At 40.2% G+C, this 21,469-nt stretch overlaps 1 protein-coding gene across 1 annotated transcript in view; it reads left to right on the forward strand.

Moving 5' to 3' along the window:
• Nucleotides 1-2,447: 2,447 nt before the first annotated feature.
• The window catches only part of capn5b (calpain 5b), a 42,256-nt gene continuing 23,234 nt past the window's right edge, over nucleotides 2,448-21,469 (forward strand). Inside the window, exons 1-4 of the mRNA XM_068599747.1 lie at nucleotides 2,448-2,636; nucleotides 2,964-3,181; nucleotides 10,955-11,128; nucleotides 19,314-19,445. Of these exons, the coding sequence (XP_068455848.1) occupies nucleotides 10,964-11,128; nucleotides 19,314-19,445 (297 nt within the window). The 5' untranslated portion in view covers nucleotides 2,448-2,636; nucleotides 2,964-3,181; nucleotides 10,955-10,963. The remainder of the gene's footprint in view (nucleotides 2,637-2,963; nucleotides 3,182-10,954; nucleotides 11,129-19,313; nucleotides 19,446-21,469) is intronic.

A 21,469-nucleotide genomic window follows, 5' to 3' on the forward strand; every position in this document is an offset into this window, starting at 1 on the left:
AACAGCACCTTATTATAATAAAACAACAGGCTTGTCGTTCATCCTAGCTCGCTCAGGTGAACAGTGCCCCATATATATATATTTATATTTATATTTATATTTCTTGGATAGAAATTACATCATTAAAGATTTATACTTCATGCTGTTTATTACTATTAAAAGGGCACCTCCATCAATTTTCCACCTCGATTCATCTGAGAAGATCTATAAATTACACTCATGTCTGTCTGGCAAATGTGGAGTTCCAGCCGGTTAGCTTGGTTTAGCATAAAGACTTGAAATATGGGGAAACAGCTAGACTAGCATACAAATTGTCTTTTTTCACTTTTAAGAAGTTATTTAGTGAGCTTTAGATCAACAAACTTATACATATTATGTAAAAATATTAATTAATTAATTAATTAATTAATTAATTGTCGGAAAATGTCTGCTAAATTGGAGCAGGAAAGACATTAACACTTCTATGATGCCCACATCTATAATGCAAAGGTACGGTTAAAGTTGTAAACACTCATAAATCTCTGTAATCAGGCCATTTTTGGGGTGCATCTGTAGCGCCTCCAAGTGGTTGATTTGATGAAACCAGGGTATGTTTCAGGTGCTCTCGTGGACTTATACTGCGAGTTTCTAACCCACGGTTGTAGCGGAGATGTCCAAAAAGTGTTTATCAAATACATGAAAAAGTGTGGAAAATGTAGCTAGGCAGACTTATGTTTCAAAAAGTGAAACATGAATCTAAAAAAAATTAAAAAGGAAAATTTGACACCGCTGTCAAATTCTGCCAGAATAAAATTGAATCAATGCATTAATTTAATTTTTGGGAAATTTGGTCAACCACAGCACGTTGCCTCCAAACACCACTTCCATGTCTGTCCTGCAGGTGTCGCTGTTGAATCATTTAAATAAGTATTTCAATCAGATTTATTCCCACAGAAGAGACCATATATCTCTTATAAATACTACAAACATTTAGAAATGATTTATTTTAAACACTTACTCTTGTTTATATTTTGTCATGGCCTCTGTGGACCAGCCTCCTCCGGTTTACACTATCAGTAACCTTCTGAGTGTCGTTACTCAGGAGACAAATTGTATTTTATTTTATGCTGATTAATGCTTGAAACTGGGCTCCACGCAGTTATTTAGTAGTACCATGATGTATTTAATCCTTATAATATATTGCTTAATGTTTGAATATTTAAAGTGAAATGTTGGTTGTTTGCAGCCAGTATTACAGTAATGTTAAAGTTATATTTTAACTACCTTTGCTTTGTAAAAAGGAACGTTCTAATACTCTGTTAATCCTACACATATTGCAACATGTCAATAAACAAGGAATGTAGGCAACTGAGGCTGAGGTAAGGCTGAGAAGTAAAAAAAATTGCCAGTGAGCCCAGAGCCACAGTTGTATTCTCAGTCCAGATACCATGGACTTTATCAAAATGTTAAATTCCATGCATTTTGAATAAATGTGCAGGCTTTAACTAATATTATGTTACAAGATTAATAAGGTAATATATCAAATTATATCAATATCTTTACGCAGTATATAACCAGTGTTTATGTCCTGTATCCAACACATCCCTGCCTTTATTGTTATTTCTCAAGCATAAATATCAATTAAAGCTTAGTTATATCTTCTTAGGTGTTACATATGGGCAGCGTTGAAACTGCAAGGCTGTAATTAGGAGGATACCGTTTTCTTAATTACTGCATATTGCATCCTCTTGTTATTTGTGACAAAGGGGATTACAGAGGCCCTGTTAGCTGGGCGCATGCTCAGTCTGCAGCATCCCCCTGTGCCTGCATCCCTCCTGAGGACCACTATCATGTACTGGCAAAATATGTATTACACTTCCTGTCCACACCTTCAAAATAAAATTTAAAAAATATTCATGAATTTATAAACGTGTGTGCGAAAAAAAGATGTCAAATTAAAAATATTACACAACCTAGGAAATAAAAACTGTGCTGCTACCTCCATGTCTAATGTGCAGGGACCTCACTACAGGTGCCCTCTTCCTTAAAACAAAAAAATTATAAAAAATGAACAACTCTACTCACTACCTCAACACATGTGCTCAAAAAATGTTGGCAGGACAACAATGGGGCTCCAACACACACTGAGCCTCAAATCAAAGATGAAACAGAAGGAAGTCTACTAGGTATGCAGTGTAATGAATCGGGCATGTTACATGATCACAGCCACTACCTGACCCCAAAAAACACAGAGGCCCAGTTTGAACATGGTCCATCCGGGTCTTTATATAATCTGGCCCTAATTAGGGAATTGGTTGTGGGAGGAGCCAGGCCAGGGGTTACGTCATGTTACTGCTATTCACTTTGACTGAGGAGCTGAGCTAAACACGTCAACACCAAATCTGAAACCGTATACTTTTTGAATTATGAAGTCCAATGGAACGTTATTTATGAGGTTAATTCACCAAATAACTGTTGATATAACTGACACAAACAGCTTTAGCCCCTTGGGGGGCAACTAAATGAGCAGTAAACACTCAGTCACACTTTTAAATTGGTAGAATAACATAACATGTGTTTGTTAGCTAGGTTAACAGCTACTTTCCTGCTAATTTATATATCCAGCAATTATGGCGTTTCTGGGAAATCCTGAAAATGTAAGTCCAATATTTCCTGTGTTCAAAACTCGGTTTTGGTCTCCGCTAGTTAATGTTATCCAGTTAACGCTAGTTAATTAACGGTTATATCTAACTAGCTAGCTAACAAACGGTTAAACTACTTTATGTCCAACGGTCAGTTAGCTTCTGTTAACATAACTTTGTTTGGTGTTCGACTTGTAGGTTAACACAATTTTTCTTTGTGCCATTGTTTAGTCTGTAGTAGAAATGCAATTACATTTTGGCTCAAAAATAAAATAAAAAAATACATTTTTTAAATCGGAAGAAGTGAACTTCCGGTTTTCGTGCCGTCTTCTTTCATGGCAGCTTGACGCTGCTCGGGTGAGGAGAGGAGAGGGGAGAGAGAGGAGCTCTGCCAGCGGACCAGAGAGAGAGAGAGAGAGGTAGAGAGAGAGAGAGAAAGAGAGAGAGAGCGTGGTGAGGAATCCCAGCAGCCCCAGGAGAGTGAGAGCCGGACCGGCTGGACCCCCGGAGGAGGACCCGAGAGAGAATCACGTTGCCACGGGAGAGAGGCCTCAGATCAGGTAACCGCGCTGTGAAACCGCTTCACACCGCTTCCCCGGGCATGCAGGTGCTCTGGACGGCTGCTGCCGTAGACTGAGAGGCGGTCGGCTGCGGTCGGCGAGCCGCACGTAGCGACTTGTGAAATCTCAGGAGATCCTTGTACTTACCGTGTAGCCGTCGTGGCCTTATGTGGCCTCTCTGCACGGGGGGTTGCTGAGTCGATACCATGTTGAGAGGGTGGGATTGAGGGGGGCATATTTCCCAAACAACTGTATTGTACCGGTGTGAAATGGGCTGTGCATTCTGCGCAATAATAGCGGTATATTGGATAGCAAGGCTGCTGTTCCCGTTGTGCTGTTTTGTGTTTGTATGCTGCTGAGCCTTCGGGATTCATGTTAACGGATGTTAAGTGGATATATTGCAAAGGTGGGTTTCTACTATATTGTATCAAATGTGGATTGGTTTTATAAATACAATGCACAGCAAAGATAATATCCAAAGTTGCCATTAATATATACAGGAGCCATATCTGCCAATAACACCAGTGGAGCATTCAGGAGCATCAGTATCTTCAAGCTTATAGTTTAGGTACCAGAAAATCAAATGACTAATCAGTAATACTAGACATTCTGACATCAAAAGGGGGACCTGTTTTGTGTTTGTGTCATGTTTTGGACACCGTTGCTGCCTCTGTCTGATGCCGTGGAGCCTGTCTTCCCCGTGCATGAGGAGTAATACATTAATAATTTCAAGAAGTGTATTTGTTCTGCAGAGCAAGAGGGGACTGGTGCGCATTTATAGTCCATGCCCCTGTGTAAGCCTCAGTTTAGGCTACTTGCCAGGTATCATGGTTGAAAAAGTGGAGCGCTAAGACTCCCAGAAGGTCTGTTGTTTTTAACACGATCTAAAATCATATAAATAACTTTCAACAGTGTCTGATTAAATACAAGATTTAATTTTTGCTACTGTTGTCTAAATACAATGTGGAATAATAAGACTTAAAATAACTTCCCTGTTTAGATCTTTAAAATTAATTCTTATCAAATAACGGTTGACCCAATTGTGTCTCACCCTAATGTGTTGAGAGAGAGAGAGAGAGAGAGAGAGAGAGAGAGAGAGAGAGAGAGAGAGAGAGAGAACCACATCGTTGCAACACAAGTAAAATCAATACATTACTGTTATCAGGACTCCAATATTGAGTGCAACCTCATGTTTAATAGTATTGCTGCAAATACAGTAGTTTAAAACTTGGAGATCATGTGGTAACATAAATTAAAGTGAAAAACAAATCAAACCGAGTGGACTTGCGAGTGGAGAAAAGTGACTTGTGGTGTCGCATGTCATGGCCAAGCCTACTGTGGCTGGCAGCAGGAAAAGATACTGCAGAGAGGAGATCACGATGCTGGGAGGATGGGAAGCTGGGATAGCCCTCCTCCCTGATGAAGGAGGGGAGAATGGATGAAGGATGGTCTGGCGCACCCCTCCCCTCCCTTTCTCTCTCTCTCTCTCTCTCTCTCTCTCTCTCTCTCTCTCTCTCTCTCTCTCTTTTCTCCCACTCTGACTCTGTCTCTCCCCCTCTCTATACTGGTGCATTACTGCTCACTGTTCTCTAGTCTGAGTGTAATCAGTCTGTCAGCAGTAGCAGACTCAATCAGTCACTCCCCCCACCACCAACACCCGAACACAGTCCTCCCTGATCTCTGACCAGTACACTGCCAGAATCTGCCGCTGCCTGCGGTGCACATTAATGATGTGCTGCATAGTTTTGTGAACAGTTCTAATCATTACATTGAATCAGGAAACACATTTGACTCAACAACAGATCCGTGTAATATTCTTTTCGGGGGGATTTCAAAGAGTAGCTGCAGTGTCTCTTGTTCCTTATCCTTAATGGCATCGTAATGATAGCCTCTAATGTACTTTGTCGTTAATATTTGCATCATTCTTTAATTCTGTAATCCTGCAGCCAACATGTGTCCACTATATGTACGGATCCATCAACTGGATTGGTTTGTCCGTGGTCTTTGTATTTCTTAGTGTGCGTTAACGTGGACTTGTTTATGTTCGCTGTACATCCGCATTGAAATGGTCACCTCAGAGAAACTCAGTAGCCTGGAGCCAGTAGCAACAACATGGCAACATCATACCCAGAATAAAACCGTTAAAGTAACAGGCACTCCCTTGTGATGCCAGGCGCAGGGTGGAGAAAATTGTTTAAGTGTAGGCAGACACACCATTATCCTCTGGTAATACTGCCTCCCTGGATATATAAGTAGATTTTACTCTTCTTTTTTTTTCTTTCCCCTGCCCAATTTATTGGTCAAAAGGAAGGGTGTCTGCCTCGGGCTGAACACTCCGGTCCCATTCAGGGTTGTAACACAGGAGCTGTCCGTGGTGCTATTCAGTTTTCTCTGTGTGGTTCTTAGATAAATGCTGTCCGTGGTCCTGGAAAACCCTCCACTGCTTTTTCCCTTCACTCTACTTCACCACATCTGATTGGCTGCATCACGTATGTTCAGCCAATCAAGACCGGGCACCAGTTAAACAAAGATATTTTAGACTGGTGTGTAGTAATAGACTGGTCTTAATGTACTCTGATCAATCTAATGCAAAGTAGACCACTTTAAAAGTTTTTTGCCCATCCCCTCAAGCTAACTGAATGAAACATCCATGTTTCCATGTTAGCAATCAGTAACAATCAGAAGTTTTTTCTTGGACTTGGTTGTTGGGTGGCTAGAAACTTGATTCTCACTTGGGTGAATGCTATAGTTTATCTGTACCTGCTGGATGTGTAAATGGCAACAAGTTTAACATGCCAACTTTATAAGTGGATAATCTGTCAGTTGCGTTACAGTTTTTCCCCGTTTGATTACGGCGGGGCTTCTTCTGCCTCCTCTTTAAGTCTAGTTTGTGAAATCCGTGTCTACGTGCCACTGCCTGTTTGCACGTACACATACACAAATAGTGTCACTTTACCTTTGGAAGCATCCGCTACAGCTAGAGAAGTGTGCTTGTTAGCCATACATCAGTTTGACAGTCGTGTTGTGAAAAAAAAAATCTGTCATTGTACCCCTCTCAAAACTTTGTGGTACATTTGCCAGTATGCTGTACAGTACCACGCCACAGCAGTGAAATGAGATGAATGTTGACATCTGCTGACCAGCAGTTTCTCCTGCTCAATAAGGCCAGCATAGCAGAATGAAGTGAGGGCAGCTTGCAGTCTGGACCGATGCTCATATTCAGCCATTTGTTTGAGTGTGTTGTTCAATAGCAGCAAAGATTCATTGACCGTTCTGGGACTGGGAGTGGTTTATGAAGACCGCTCTGGCCTTCAGATTCACAAGATGACTGGCTTCTAATACTGCTCAGTAAACAATCAGTGAAACACAAGCTCTGCACAGCTGGAAATGAGTCGAGAGTAAGCATTATGAATTATTTGTTATCCTGGATCAACACGTTGGAGCTGAAGTGTAGCTGCTGATTAATGCACACTGCGTTACACACTGTATTATATGTCCACGGTGCTCTTATCTGCTGGATGGGGCACTTTGATTCCTTCTACTCCTCGGAGTATTGATCATTGATTGGACGCCTTTTCTCTCCAGCTTTTCACCTCTCTCTACTGTATGAGATGTCATTTCTGAATCATGACTCAGTTGTTTTTGGAGGTATAGCTGAGGGGGACTGCATCGTCTGCCAGTCATGAATTAGCTAACATGTCATCATTATTTCATCCTCAGCAGAAGTTTTCTCCGAGTGCAACATATTGTTTCTCATGTTTTAGCATGCTTACACCTTTATCACGGACAGTGATGATGTGCAACGCGCTCCCTCTTTGTCAGTTCACCTAAATTGGGTGATAACTCGGTATGATGAACGACAGAAGTGCCATCTTGAACACTTTCCCGGCCTCTGCGTCTCTTCTGTCTTCATTGCCCATTATCTCGGAAATGTAGTAAACAAACTGGCCACTTTTAGACACTTTATGACTAAACGATTCCTTCCAATCTCCTGTGGTTTGCTGCAGTCCCGTTCGTCCTGCGGCGTGGGCAGTTTGTAATGCATTTCCACTTTTCCCCTTTCCATCTCTTTTGCTTCTCCACTTGTAGGTGAGCTTGAAGTCTTACATCATCACGAATCACGTCCTCACGAACATCTGTCTGCAGTCTCACACTATTGTTTCCACATCAAAGCATCTCAGTCCACTTATATTATTACTGTTGAACATTTTTGTGCTTTCACTTTTGGAGATGGTTAAATCGTCAATCTCGTTTCACGGGATATCGTTGAATGTCACAGGACATCTTGGCCCTCATTCTGAGGAGACGTGAGCTCAGAGATGTTGACTCAATGTAGAAATGTGTGTTTTTTAAATTGCGTTTGAAAGGTAGCATTAAACACATTCTAGGGTCAGATAAAGGCCTTTACACACCAGAGGTATGTATATTTACAAACTGTTGTTTTTTTCTGTCATGAATAGTTTCAACCAGAGTGCAAATATTTCACAGCAAAAAAAAAAAGCCAGAATGATTTACACTAATCCGACTGGCAGTCCCGAATCTGATACCTGGGCTTTGGGTTTCAGCCAATTCCGAGTGCCGATACGATCCCAGTGCTTATATAATAAACACTTTCAACCTTGACAAAGGCAGTGCATACCAGATACACGCCTTCCTCTCTTTCCTTTCCGAATAATAGCTTTAAGACATACAATATTCACAGGTCAGTATTTAGCATTTTCATGTTGTGAATTCGCCACACGAAGGCTTTACAGTGTGTAAGACCTTCAGCCTGGTATGCAAAAGTTGATGGTAAGATTTCTATAATGCTGTAGCAGGCAAAGTCCAACAAAGTTAAAGACTTGATTACATCACAGAGCAGAACATTCAAGCATGGACAACTTTCATTTAGAACAGAGATCCATGGCCTCCCAAAATTGTAAGATGTGTACACTATTTAATAATTATTTATTTATTTAATAATTCATCATAGGAATAACGCAGCAGAACAGGAGTGTTTTGAAACAGAGTTACGTTTGTCAGTTACTCAGTCCATATGGAAAAATACCTTCAGAAGGCGTAGAGAAACCATTCAACCAATCAAGACCATTTCTTGTGTTCATTGTTTTAGATTCGGAAGGAAGGAAGCTGTTTTTGGCGAAAGAATCTTTAGCTGAGTTTGCGACTTGTGGGAAAAAAGTCGAGCATTTAATAGTTAAAGAGACAGATTTTTTATCAGGAGGTGAAGACCAAAATCGGGGTAAGAATGTAGGTCAATACTGGACTTTGTATTTGTCGGATGACATAAACACGACTCCAAATGAATACTAATGCTGCCACATGTCTGTTGGATGAGTAAATAAGCAGCTGCATAGAAAATGTTAATTACGTGCTTCTGACATTAGCGTTAAGACTGGGACATTGGATGATTTGGGGACATTTGAATTCCTTGTTGAATGTGTTCATAATACAGTACATATGGCGCTTATTCAGCTTCATATTTAGAGCGGTGCTTGTTGTTGTTCTTGCCACAGTAGTGAAGGCATCCAGTGCGGCAGCTTCTCAGGATTCGCTCTCTGCAGGTAATGCTGTTGGCCGTCCACCGAGGCCAAATGACAGCATGGTTTTCCCCATTGCAGTCACGTGCCAAGACACCAGGCCATCTGTCAGATTTAGCTTCCAACTGCGACCTCCTCATTCCCCTAGGAATTTACTTATCACTCATTCAAGAGTCGGCCAGCTTGTTAATGCTTCTGTGTTGAAGTTCCTACATATTCTCTTTCATACAGGTCAAAGTCTGCAGACTCAAGGCTTTAGTTAATAGTTTAAACACCGACCAGGTGTTATTTGAGACCCGTTTGATTGGGTGTTTAAGGGGATCTACTAATATGTAAAACTCCTTTTTTCCAAATACATATTTGATCATAGAGATGAATGCATTCTTTAATGTGGTTAAACATGTATAATAATTATAATTCTGCAGATATTGTAATTTAGTTTGAGTTGTATCATGCTGTTTGGATACAACACAAGTCTAAAGATTTCCTTGAATAATAGGAAAAGTATTTTCTTAATGCTTTCAGGTTAATCATATTTTTTAAAGGTTCCGTCGTTCAATTCCAAGTTGCACTCTTGATTCAGCGTTCCTCTTCGTCGCTTCCTTTTCTGCTCACTTCCTTTTCCCCAGATATTCGATGACATTGAGCACCGCTGTAAGGTGAACAGGTCGCCTCAGCCCAATTAAAGAATACTTTGGATAGCACTGTACTAGTTTCATTGGGCACCATCAGACCTGCAGCAAACGCAGTCACTTCTATTTGCTACAGTACATGGTGAGGAAGACTATGACAATGAACAGGTATTAAATTGCATTCTATGTGGTGTCTAAAATGTCTTAAAAAAGTCTTGAAGTTAATTTGGTGAGCACTGCAGAAAGTCTGTGATAATTAAGTTGAAACGTTAGACCTCTGACACCTCCGATTAGAGGAGGTACTCTAAGTAGATACTGATTTATAATAGGAGGTCACAATTTCACAACACATTCTATCATCACAATAATTTATTTATATATATATATATATATATATATATATATATATATATATATATATATATATATATATATATATACACACACACACATACAGTATATCATAATATTGCCCATGCCAAGAAACATAAAGTATGTATTTAGTCAACCAATAAAGAGTACAACCTTGATGAGAATATTCTTGTTGAGGCGTTCAATGACCCGAGAGGCTTTGAATGGCTGTAATAAATCTCATGTCCATTGTCAATAGTTCTGTCTGGCCAAAAGTATTCAATATGAAATGAAATGACACGGGTATATGAAGGAGTATGCAAATTAATGACTACCGAATAATTTTCCATGAATAATTTTCCTCATCTGAAAACCATATCGACTGTCCAGGACTTGATTATAGTGCTCACAGTGTGAAAGCACACTTGCCTCTCTCTAATGAGAATTGTATTTATCATCAATTGGCTTCACTACATGATTAATTAGCCATGTAGGTCTGTAAATGTTCATAAATTAAGACAAAAATGACCAAAACTCCAAATAATGTTTTTGTCCAACAGCCGGAAAATACTGCTGAAGTCTGTTGGACTTCTAACTTCGTGGCTTTAAGAAATGAAGAACATTTCTCTAACCATTTCAAGTTTCACTAATTCTTATTATACATATAATATTCACATTGTAATACCGACATTGCTGCAGAGGCACTATAGTAGTAGAGGCACTATAGTAGTCAAATAAAATGTAAGTTTAAAGGTAGAGAAGTTTGGGATTATCCAACAATTCTCAATAGCTTTAATAGCTGCATCTTAGTACGTCCTCACGCTGACTCACTCCCACTGAATGCCCGGCCGCCACTGAGCTGATCAATGTGTCCGTGGCTCCTTTAATGCATAGCAGTGATAATTAGGCCCTGGAGGATATCAGTGAATTGACAGATAAATCATTTTGACCCAGTGAATCCAGGCTGTGCTCTAGGTAGCAGCGCACATCGACTTCCTATTTCAACAGAGCTTCCACGGTTAAGGCTTTAAAGTTCGTTGGACCCCGCCGTCAGTCAGCTGTATGTGAGTGAGTTGAAGAGCAGAAGTGTCAGGCGGGAAACTGGTTTCGAACAATTGTCGCGGAAGTGAGCTACTTGTGAAGAAACCAGGAGTCTGTGATGAAATACAGCGTTTCTTTTTAAAGTGTGATGCTATGATGGGAATGCCTGTGAAAGTCTGCTCTGACCCTGTGTCTCTCCTTTACCATTTCAGGGCTGCAGTATGTTTACTTCAGTGAAGGCCTTCGACGGGCAGCAGTACTCCACCCTGAAGAGGCAGTGCCTGCAGAGTGGCCTACTCTTTGAAGACCCCCGCTTCCCCGCCATCGACGACTCGCTGTTTTGCCAGGGGAACAGGATCGGACGTGTGGTCTGGAAGAGGCCTCGGGTAAGTCCGTTTGTTTAGCTAAAAAAAAAAATCTGATTTATGTTTTGAGGCTGCTGATGGATTTTTGGATCAAACCCCAAAAGCTTCAACCGATGTAGTTCACTAGACAACAAAGGAGTAGTTTCCAGTCATGTTTATCTGATGGATTCCCATTGGCTTGGGACGAAATTACAACGGGTGCTTACCTATTTCTATATTTCAGATGTAATACTTTTTTTTTTGATGAATTCTCAGTCAAAGTGCCCAAGAAAAGCATTTCATGTATAAAAGGACAAGTAAACCAAAAAAACAACGACTAATAGTTTCGTTAGCACAACCATACTTTGTCACTTTATGCATCTGATATCAAGCAGATGTTAATAATTAACTGATTAACCGCTAAACAACCATAACAGATTTACAGATTTAATGCCATCAGTTAAATAGTTTGAAATGTATATTAAAACATTTTAAAAAAGATCACATCTTGGAGGAGCAGCTTGTCACTAAAATGAGAATAGCTGATCCACCTTTGAAAGGTCAGCTTGCCCAGAAACTGTCAGCCGTATGCTGTCAGCAACATGTGCTGACGTTAGCACAACAAGCTGAGCCCAAAAGAAATGCCAGGGCTGGAAGACAACTCCTGTGGGTTCTCAGTCAACAGCAAGAGAGAAAGAGAGTTGTGTATAAAGAGAGTTGTGTATAAGATGAGGACGATATGCTAACGCACAATAGACGGATCACCCAGATGTACCAACCACAAGGACAAAAAAAACAAAAAAACAAAGCAAACCCAACTCCTCTTCCCGTTCTGCTTTCAAACAACCTTTTAGATGCAAAAGCAGAACGGGATAAAACATTTTATAGGGTTTTGTAACATTGTTATCTCTGGCAGACAACCAAGGTTGAACTAATTTAAGTGAAACTCGTATTGTACAAGTTGTTTTTGTTTTTTTCAATTTCATTTCATAATGGAGGCTTTTCAATGTTCTAGCCTCTTGCCTTTTGGGAAAGTCGTCGTTTGGTGTTCATACAGTGTAATTCAAAACTGTTCCTTGTTTTTATAATGAAAATAGTTTACTGAAGTTCACACAGTGCAAATGCTACTTCAGTCCCCAGCAGACTGTGTCTGTCTGGGGACTGAATCTGAATCTTCACCTTATTCAACCTCGTTTGTTCGCATGCCTGGTCGGTGGCCATCAAGCGTTCCTCCACTCCATTCTTTAGTTCTCTTGTCTCAGCCGGTACTGTATGTATATTTCAGGAGCAGATGATATCCGATGCAGGGCCTCAGGATTTAGCGAGCCGACTCCACCGCCAGTGTTATCCCCCTCACACAGTAGGCTGTTGCTCTGGATGGAGTAACCTCCTTCTGCCTCTGTGCCGCTATAGCAACAGCCAGCGTGCATTGCCATGGAAACTGGGTCACACAGATTATATGTTTTGGTCTGTGCTGATGTCAGTCATGCAGACTGAAAACTGGAAGAAGTCGAGAGGAGAGAAAGCACGAGGAGCTTCCCTTTTCATTTTCGGCAGGACAGGATTTGTGTCTTCAGTGACAGTGGTTTATGTCAGGAGGTTAGGAGTAGGAAACCTAATCAGGCATATTTTTAAAAGCTTTTTATTCAAGCACGCTTATTGTATGGTGAGGTTGTTGTTGTTGTTGTTGTTGTTGTTGTTGTTGACGACTTGGATCAAATTCTAAAGCTACTTATCTTACAAAAACAGCTAAATGGAACTTGCATTAGTCTTTAGAAGCCCAGGTTCATACACAGTATCATGTGAGAAGGTAAAGGTAAAGAGCAGACCCCCTCTGTGTCACAAACATTATAAGGACAATCTCATGTGGAATTTGAAAATTATAGCCCTGTCAAATGTCATGTACGAGCTGTGTTTTAATTATTTATTTTTGCACAATTCAAACAATAAAATAAACAAACATAACAGAGATAAATGAACATCACAGCGCAGGAAGAGGCAAAAGGCCAACTGGGAGTATTTTTGAAGCCTCCACCTATATATCGTATTTAAAATGTTCCAAAATCACAAACATGTAATGAAATATGCAAAAGACAGACAACGTGTTCAGATCAGTTCACGAGAAAAATCACACTCGAATGATCATACGCATCAAAGGGTTAAATAAAGCAGTTATGTTATCGTAGAGAATATCCAGAGGGAGCCTGTAATCTACAGTAAATGCTTATAGATGTACAACTTTAAGGCTGCAAATAAAGATTAGTTTAATTATCGGTTAATCTGATGATTATATTCAAGATTAATCTTTTGGTTTGTAAAGTGTTAGAAATAGCAGTAACAAGTGACAAAGAAAAGATGGAAATCTCCAGATTTGAGAGGCTGAAACCACTACTATCTCCACGACCACTTCCTGTATTAGCACTGAACATTGACGCTGCACAATTGTCTCATAAGTAGGCAAACCGTACGCCGTGTTCACCCTCCAAGCAACACAACAACAGATTGCAGATTTAAGTGGACTTGTGAGGAACCGACTGTCCTGAAGGGCTACAGCGATACTGTGATTGATGGAATTCTTAATATTTAGAATTGATTTATGTTTTCGCTCCACTTAAGTGTTAGATAGATGTAGATCTCTATAAATATCCAAATGTAGACATACATTTCAGTGTCGGCTTCAAAAGACTCTGGAAAATATCCTCTCTAAAAGCCTGTCAGCAGCCGTCTGATATGTAGACGCTGAAGAGAACCCGGAATCATCCAAACTCGTAAATCATTTCCATGGTTCTCAGCATCCCTTAAAAGACATTTTTCAGCTCATACAACGTCTGAATTTTCGATATCCACCAGCAAAAACATGGTGGGTAATGATTTTTTTGTTCCCCTCTTCAGTTCACATTCTCACATAAAATAGAGAACAAATTGTTCTCTTAACTTGGGGCATGCTGACCCCATGTACACCATGGATAAGTACCTCATACAAGCCAACGTCAGAACACTCAAACTCTCCATTTAATCACATCTCTCCAGCTCCTGGTAAATGATGCTTACTACGGGATACGAGTGTAGCCGGCTCTGAAATCAAGACTGAATCATGGCGCCAACGTCCGCGGTCTTGTTACGCAGTTCAGTCTCTCGTTTCTCCACCGTGACCGCGGCCTGCCGGGCTTCCATTTGCGTGACAGGTTGGACAGCTACCCGTTGTTCGAGGTCTCAGGATGGCTACTAATAAACCTGAGATGGCAGCTTAACTCAACTCTGGTAAATGTACGAATCACCAAGGTGTAGGTTGGTCCTCTTTATTGAGTTAACTTATGTGACGTTGATTTACAAAGTTAGTTTACCTCGGTGTTCTTTAAATGTTCTTTCAGTTGATTGAAAAGAACCCAGACACTTCCCGTCTGTTTTTTTTGTGTTTTTTTTTTTACCTACTGCCAGTAACGGTCAAGTTTCTCCAACCTCGTAACGAATAAAACGATCAGGGAGGTCGTGTTATCAGCGTGAGGGTGAAGGTTCACAGCCCCCTCAATCCTCCAGAGGTTGTTGTGCTCGGTGTTATCCTTGCTCAGATGCGTCGAGGCGATATTTATGGCTGCAATGAAGTCCCGGTGGCAGAGCGTGCGAGCATAAAGAGCAGGCTCTAATAAAATGCTCCCCCCTCTCTGTCTGTCTCACATTGTCACTCAGCCTGTCTGTCTTTCTCCTGCCGCCCCTCTCTTCCTCCTCCTCTTCCTCCCATCTCTTCCACTGATTTGTGTTTATTTATGTCCTGACGAGGCGAGGGTGGGGCGATGTGACGGTACATGCTGTGAGGCGAGGGAAAATATTTTCGGTATCTATACCATTGATACCATGGGAACTATCCTCTTAACGCTTTTCAATGCATCAGGTTAGTTTTAATTACATTTCGTTATCAGTAAAAAAAAACAAAAAAACGTCTTCCTTCAACTGAATTTACGTACCTCAGCAGTCCCTGTCGTGTTAATTATAATATAAAATATAAAAATATGAGTTCCATGTAATTAGGTGTTTGGAGCTTTATGGAAATGTTTTTTTGGTAGCACTTTATAATAACTACACGCTATTTAGCATTAGTTAAGCATGAGTAAACACTTAATTCATCATTTAAAAAGCATTGTTGCAACACTCATTAGTAACTCATTAGTATGCAATTCATACATGTTTTATTCTTGATTAATAAGCCTGACTATTATGTGTTTCATGATTGGGTTTTGTAGACTTTATAAATAATGGATTCCCGATTTGTAAATTTAAGTATTAAGGACTTATAAATGATTAATAAGATACTTTATCATGTGTTAGTAAATGTTACAAAAAACATATTTAAATGTAATTCATTCATGCATTTATTTATACGTAATGATTTACATATGCACTAATGGTTAGAGATAACATGTGCTTTACAAAACGTGTTTTAATACTGCAATTCATGATTAATTCAGGTCGTTACTAGTCGTTAGTTAAGTATGTTCTGTGACATCATCTAAAGTGAGGACTATCTATGCTTTACAACGCAGTTATTATTAAGTGCGACAGTTTTTTTTGGACTAGATTTGTTTCATGAATGTGATTACGTATCTTGATCGTTGAGATGTTTTAAAAGTTTATCACAACTTGGATATTATTCTCATATTTTTGGCCGGGCAGTTTTGACAAAGCACTCAGTTGGGAAGATATTGCAACTCTGATAGTCAGCTTCTTGGGAAAACCTTTTTTTTTTACTTTTACCCAAACGGGCCATTGTAAACGCTGTGTTTACAAGCCCACTTCCTAGTTCACCTTTGAGCTGCAGAAGTGTGGGACTCTTACCAACAGTCAGGACTCATACCATGAATATATAACATGAGCGTAGCAACGCCCAAAACTCGCTCTTCCGTCAATAGATCCTTAGTGGGGTTAAGAAACGCAGCCGAAGAAGAACTTTGAGGCAAACAATGCAGACTTTAAACAACTTTGTAAATATCCTCAATCATACATACAAAGCAAAAACTGAAAGTGTGTTTACACCCTGCAAGGCTCTCTGAAGTCAAACTGCTAGGTTCCACTTTTTGTATCTTGTCTTTTTGTGCAATTGGCTGGTTGTGTATCACCTTGTGCGTTTGCTTGTGTGTCTGACGGTTCCTCACACGGGCTGATGGATGGTGCTGAAGGGTTCTCAGTAGCTGGGTAAATGATTAGGCTGTGCTCAGCCACAATATTCACATTACTTCACTGTCTGCGGGACCGGGCAGGGATCAATACTCTATTACTCTTCCACCTGAGCCAATCCCTGGTCGGCGGGCCACCACAGGGAGCCCCCGCCGCTGCTCAGACTCCAGCGATCAATGCCGTTGCGGACAGAAGAGGAAAAAACGTGATTAGAGATCTTAACTCTGGCACCGGTCAGACAAGAGATCCACACATTGCTTCACATAGTTGTGCCGACTTGCATGTACAGTCGCGCGTTTCAGAAGGGAAGTGCTTCAGTGCTGGTCTCTGTAAGGTGAGAGGGGCTGCCGGTGGAGGCTGGAGGCCTCCCAGGAGCACTGCAGTGGCTCTGCTTCTGATTAGAAGTTTGCTTTTGCGGCAAGCAGCTTTGCAAAGTCAGCAAATTACTGACCTTTGTGGTGTCCTCTCTCTGTGTGTGTGTGTGTGTGTGTGTGTGTGTGTGTGTGTGTGTGTGTTAGTGTGTGCTTTTGTTTCCCACACTTGAACATGGATTGTTGTGTGTTTATGCTGTGATCGGCATTTATTCACACACACATGACTTTTGAAGGGTGGCACTGATGTTCATGGTTAAAGCCGGATGGGGCAGTCGAGCTTTAGCAGAGATAACGCATCCAGACTTTTTAAAGACATGGACACCATATGAACACAAAGATCTTATAAGCATGAAAGCAAAACAAAATAACGTTCAAATATATATATATTCATAGAGAATATGACTTAGTATTTACACATTCTGCTCTCAAGGTTGAGGTTCATTTCATAAATATTGTACACCAGGTCAATTTGTTCCTCACCACTTGGCATCAAAATATATAAAAAAAGATTTGGCTCGTCCAAGATCTGAAGGTCTTTTTATTTTTCTGTGTTTTTTGTTGTTGTTGGTTATTCCAAGTAGTCCACAAACAGAATATTCATAGTTTATCACTATGAATAAGTTCAGATCGATAATGTATCCATTATTAAACATGGCTACAAGTAATTATTACATTCTCAATTAAGCTTTAAATCATTTTTTGAGTGTTAATTGTCCAACCAAATCTTCAGTTGTTGGTAAATAATTAAGTAATTTAATAATAATGATAACAAATAAATAAAGGACCACAAAGAAGGAAAATAAAAGTGTGAAAGGCATACACATGAGTTACAAAGTTAATGCTGGCTTCTTCAACAAAGGATAGAAATGGTTACCAAGTGGCTTTGAATTTTCTGGTGACCCTCTAATCCCCAAATGGAGATGACACACATTACCTCTCGTGAATTGGCCGGATCAGTTTCCAATAAAACGGCGAACAGTTGTTAACGTCGTCCCAGTGCAGTTGTCTGCTGCATGTATTTCACATGAGTAAATGCTCATGTGCATCCCTTTCTCTCCCTCTTTTACTTTTCTAACCCTAGTTGAGTGCGGCGAGTGTGTAAAGATAAAGAGCTGTTAAGTGGTGCTGTGCTTTGCGTTGTCTGTTGAGTAATGGCCGAGGTGCCCATCGACCCGCCGCTCCCATAAAGCAGAGGGAGAGGAATTGCACCCAGAATGATGCCAGCAGAGAATATGCAGGCTGGAGTAAAAATGAAGTCATTCAAAATGTTATATTGGGCTGGTGTTGACCTTTTGTACAAAAGATCAGATATTGCCCTGTCACTGAAATGATGGATATGATTCAGTTTGCACAGTTTGCTCGATCAATACGTCATGATATGACATTAATGTCAGAGGATATGATTGTACAGATGAATATGTTAAACCATGTTTTTTTATTACATTATTCAAGAGCGCTAGTAAACAAAACAAGAATCCTGTTGTTCAAACGTGAACATAGCACTGGTTGTCTACCATTAGAGATTGAAGAAGTCCATCCCTTTTCAATATTAAACATTTGGGAAGATCGTTCTGTTCACTTTGTATTTTTACCCTGAATGTGGATCCTAGTTAGCTTAGCTTGCAAACGTTTGGCCTTGGAAACAGATGGGCACCCACATAAGTTCCCAGACCTGGTTAGTTTTTTTCCCCAGATACTAACCAATGACCCCATAAACGAATCTTCTTGTTCTGTATTTTCTAACACCAGACATAAGGATGGGAACCAAAGAAAGAGTCGCAATTACAAATCCGTCTGCTACTCCGGCCCGCCGGTCAGCTCCATGGATTCATCAATACACAGCTCAGTTAGGCTACTAATATTACAGAGCCTCTCTTTCAAGCTGTCTCTGCAGAAAATATATAACACCTCTTATTTTTATAAGATTCAATATATGTCTCATATTTAGAAAAATAACAAACACCAAAAAAATACTGATACTACATATACTGCATATCAATTCCAGCACAACTTCAATGTACTTTGTATCATTTTGTACAGTATATTTTGAGATAGTTAGTCCACTTTTTTTGCAAACCTCCCTCTCCACATTTGTGACACTCATGCTGAAGTGTAGCTATTTGTGTGTAGACAAAAGAGTAGAGGACATGGTGTGTCCCTTTAAGTGGCTGGTGTCGGCCAACAGACTGTAGTATTCATCCCACACATTATCACAGGAACCACAGGGTGTGTGTGTGTGTCCTGCACTGCTGAGAGAGCAGCTCATTGAGCACCATGTTTTTCGCTGTAATAGAGGTCCGTCTATACACACTGTGGCAGAAAATGGACCTCAACGCTGCAGCCACAGGAAATGTGATTTCATAAATGCATGCAGCACTCCCACACTTGGGCAGAAGATCATGAATATGATACGTGGGTGCATCGGGACAGATGGTCATTTTCTGATTCACGCATTTGCCTAAATAACCCATTTAAGCTCCTCTATGTCTTGTTCTTTGGACCGTACACACTGTTTGTTATTCGTATGCACGATTTCATTTCTATCATTATTTCCTCCCTAAAATGATTAAACATAATCTTGGTGGGGTATCATAGAATACTTTATGCCTCAGCATGACTTTAACATGTAATGTTCGTGTTGAACCTCACACTTAGCTCTTCTGTGTCTGTCTTTGGGAGTGTAGGAGCTGTGTGAGGACCCTCACCTGTTTGTGGATGGCATCAGCGCACACGATTTACATCAGGGACAGCTGGGTAACTGCTGGTTTGTAGCGGCATGCTCCAGTCTGGCCTCCAGAGAGTCTCTTTGGCAAAAAGTAAGTGTTTCTATTTTGTATATATGTTTGTCTGTTGTCTATTTTTTCTTCTTTCTTTTCCCTGTCTTTTTTTGTTGTCGCAGCAAACAAAAATGCTTTCTGACTCTCTTACAGGTGTGTCTTTGGATGGTAAAATGTTCACAATGAAAGTCTTAATTTTAAACACCTACTTAAAAAAATAAAAATAAAATACTCAAATCTACTCTCTTTCAGAGAGTGAGACGAAATTGCATGTTGTATCTATTTTAAAATGAGCAGCTGGATGCGGTGACTTCCCAGGGTCACTCTGAGGTCGCCAGGTTTGATACCATTGTGCCTCGATAAAGACCAAAACCTGCTACTAGTACTCGTGCTTTAGCTGGAGACTCTGCGCAGAAGATGTGGGCTGATGGATGAGCTGTTCATTAAGAATGAGTTATGTCACGCCGCATGAATCAAACAAACAATATGCATTACAATGTGTTAAGAACTGAGCGCGTACTATTGGTATGTGGATGTTTAAACTTTGGACCGAGCCAAGCCAGCTGATTCCAACTGTTTCCAGTCTTTATAACAAGCTAGGTTTACCACATCCTGATAAAAGTCATGTATTTGACACACCGACAGGAAACTGGTATCCCCCTTCACATCTAAATCTAAAACTAAAACTTTTGCTTCAAAACTACAGCTGAGTTCATGGCAGACCTGCTCATATTATGTCTCCTAATGCTCACAGTACAAATAAGAAAAGCTAAAGCTTTCGCTACAGTATATTGTGCTTTGCATTTTGCGCTTGTGGTGTCCGCTAGTTGTTGTTTGCTTTAAGGGGAAGAAAACCACACTGTATGGGCAAAATTCCAGATTCTCCCATTTAGCCATTTTCTTTACGGCCTGTGCGGCTGAGTCAACGTGCTCAGTCAGCTGAGCGGTTGCTTAGAAGGACAATTTCCAGACAAACATACCACCAGAGATTTTAACCGAGAGCCGGCCAAGACTCTACAGCACCCTGAACCATAAACAGACCATTAATTCAACTATTTGGAGAAGAAGAAAAAAGAAACGACGAATTAAATAAAGCTACTTTTTTAAAAGAGTCAACACTTTTGCAAACAGGACTTTCTAATAGAGATATATTAGAAAATGGTTTGTTTCTTGCACAAAAGTGTAAATAATGCATTTTGAAAAAAAAGTGCTCAGTCTTAATTATTCCATATTTAGTGTTTGATTGTCCATTATGATGAGGAGTAAACACCAGAAGACTTACTACAGCACCGCAACGCCTCCTTGGTGTCAGCAGACTCCATCAGTCAGTAGAAGCCTGATTGGTTGACTCCTAAAGTAGAGTCTCTCAGGACCGGCTGAAAGCACTAAGGCTGGATGGATATCCTGGCATCTGTTGGTTGTGAATGTGTTTTTATAATAATATCTTACCAGGCAGCAGGGGACCGTCTACGACGTGTTCAATGATTGAAAGATGCAGGCTCAGAGGAGAGAGGCGAGTAGAGGTGGATGAATGAATTGATAGAATGTAGCCATTCATAGCAAATTGCTGGCGGTGTCCCAAACATTCAATTGAAACCATCACACGTGATGTTTTAGGCAGCTAGCGTTAGCAGGACAGCTAGCATGCTAATAATTACTTAATTTATATGGATTCAGATCACTTCGCAGATCTAAGAAATAGCTCCTTATTAAGCTGAATAAGTTGGTAATGTTACTAAAACAGCCAGTTAGCTTAACTTTGAATAAAGACTGAAATCAGCTCTGCTTCAATATTCTTCTTTCTTTTTTTCATTGGGGTTGCTAATTGTCTTCACAGAAAACAACTATAGCGAAAAAGTGCATAAGAGACAATGGCATTGAGCTTAAATTACTTATTTTATCTAATTTATCTTTTTAGATATTCTATATCTTCCAATGCCACTGCTGTGGAAAACATTTTACACACTGACTACAATACATGTGTAAACTTTTCCGTGAAGATTGGCATCACCAATCCACTATTACATGCTTCCATTTAATATTGGAGGTGTCGTATTAACAGA

This window comes from Clinocottus analis, unplaced genomic scaffold (assembly GCF_023055335.1).
Source record: "Clinocottus analis isolate CAN_PGR_092001 unplaced genomic scaffold, fCliAna1.0.p SCAF_5, whole genome shotgun sequence".
NCBI lineage: Eukaryota > Metazoa > Chordata > Actinopteri > Perciformes > Cottidae > Clinocottus > Clinocottus analis.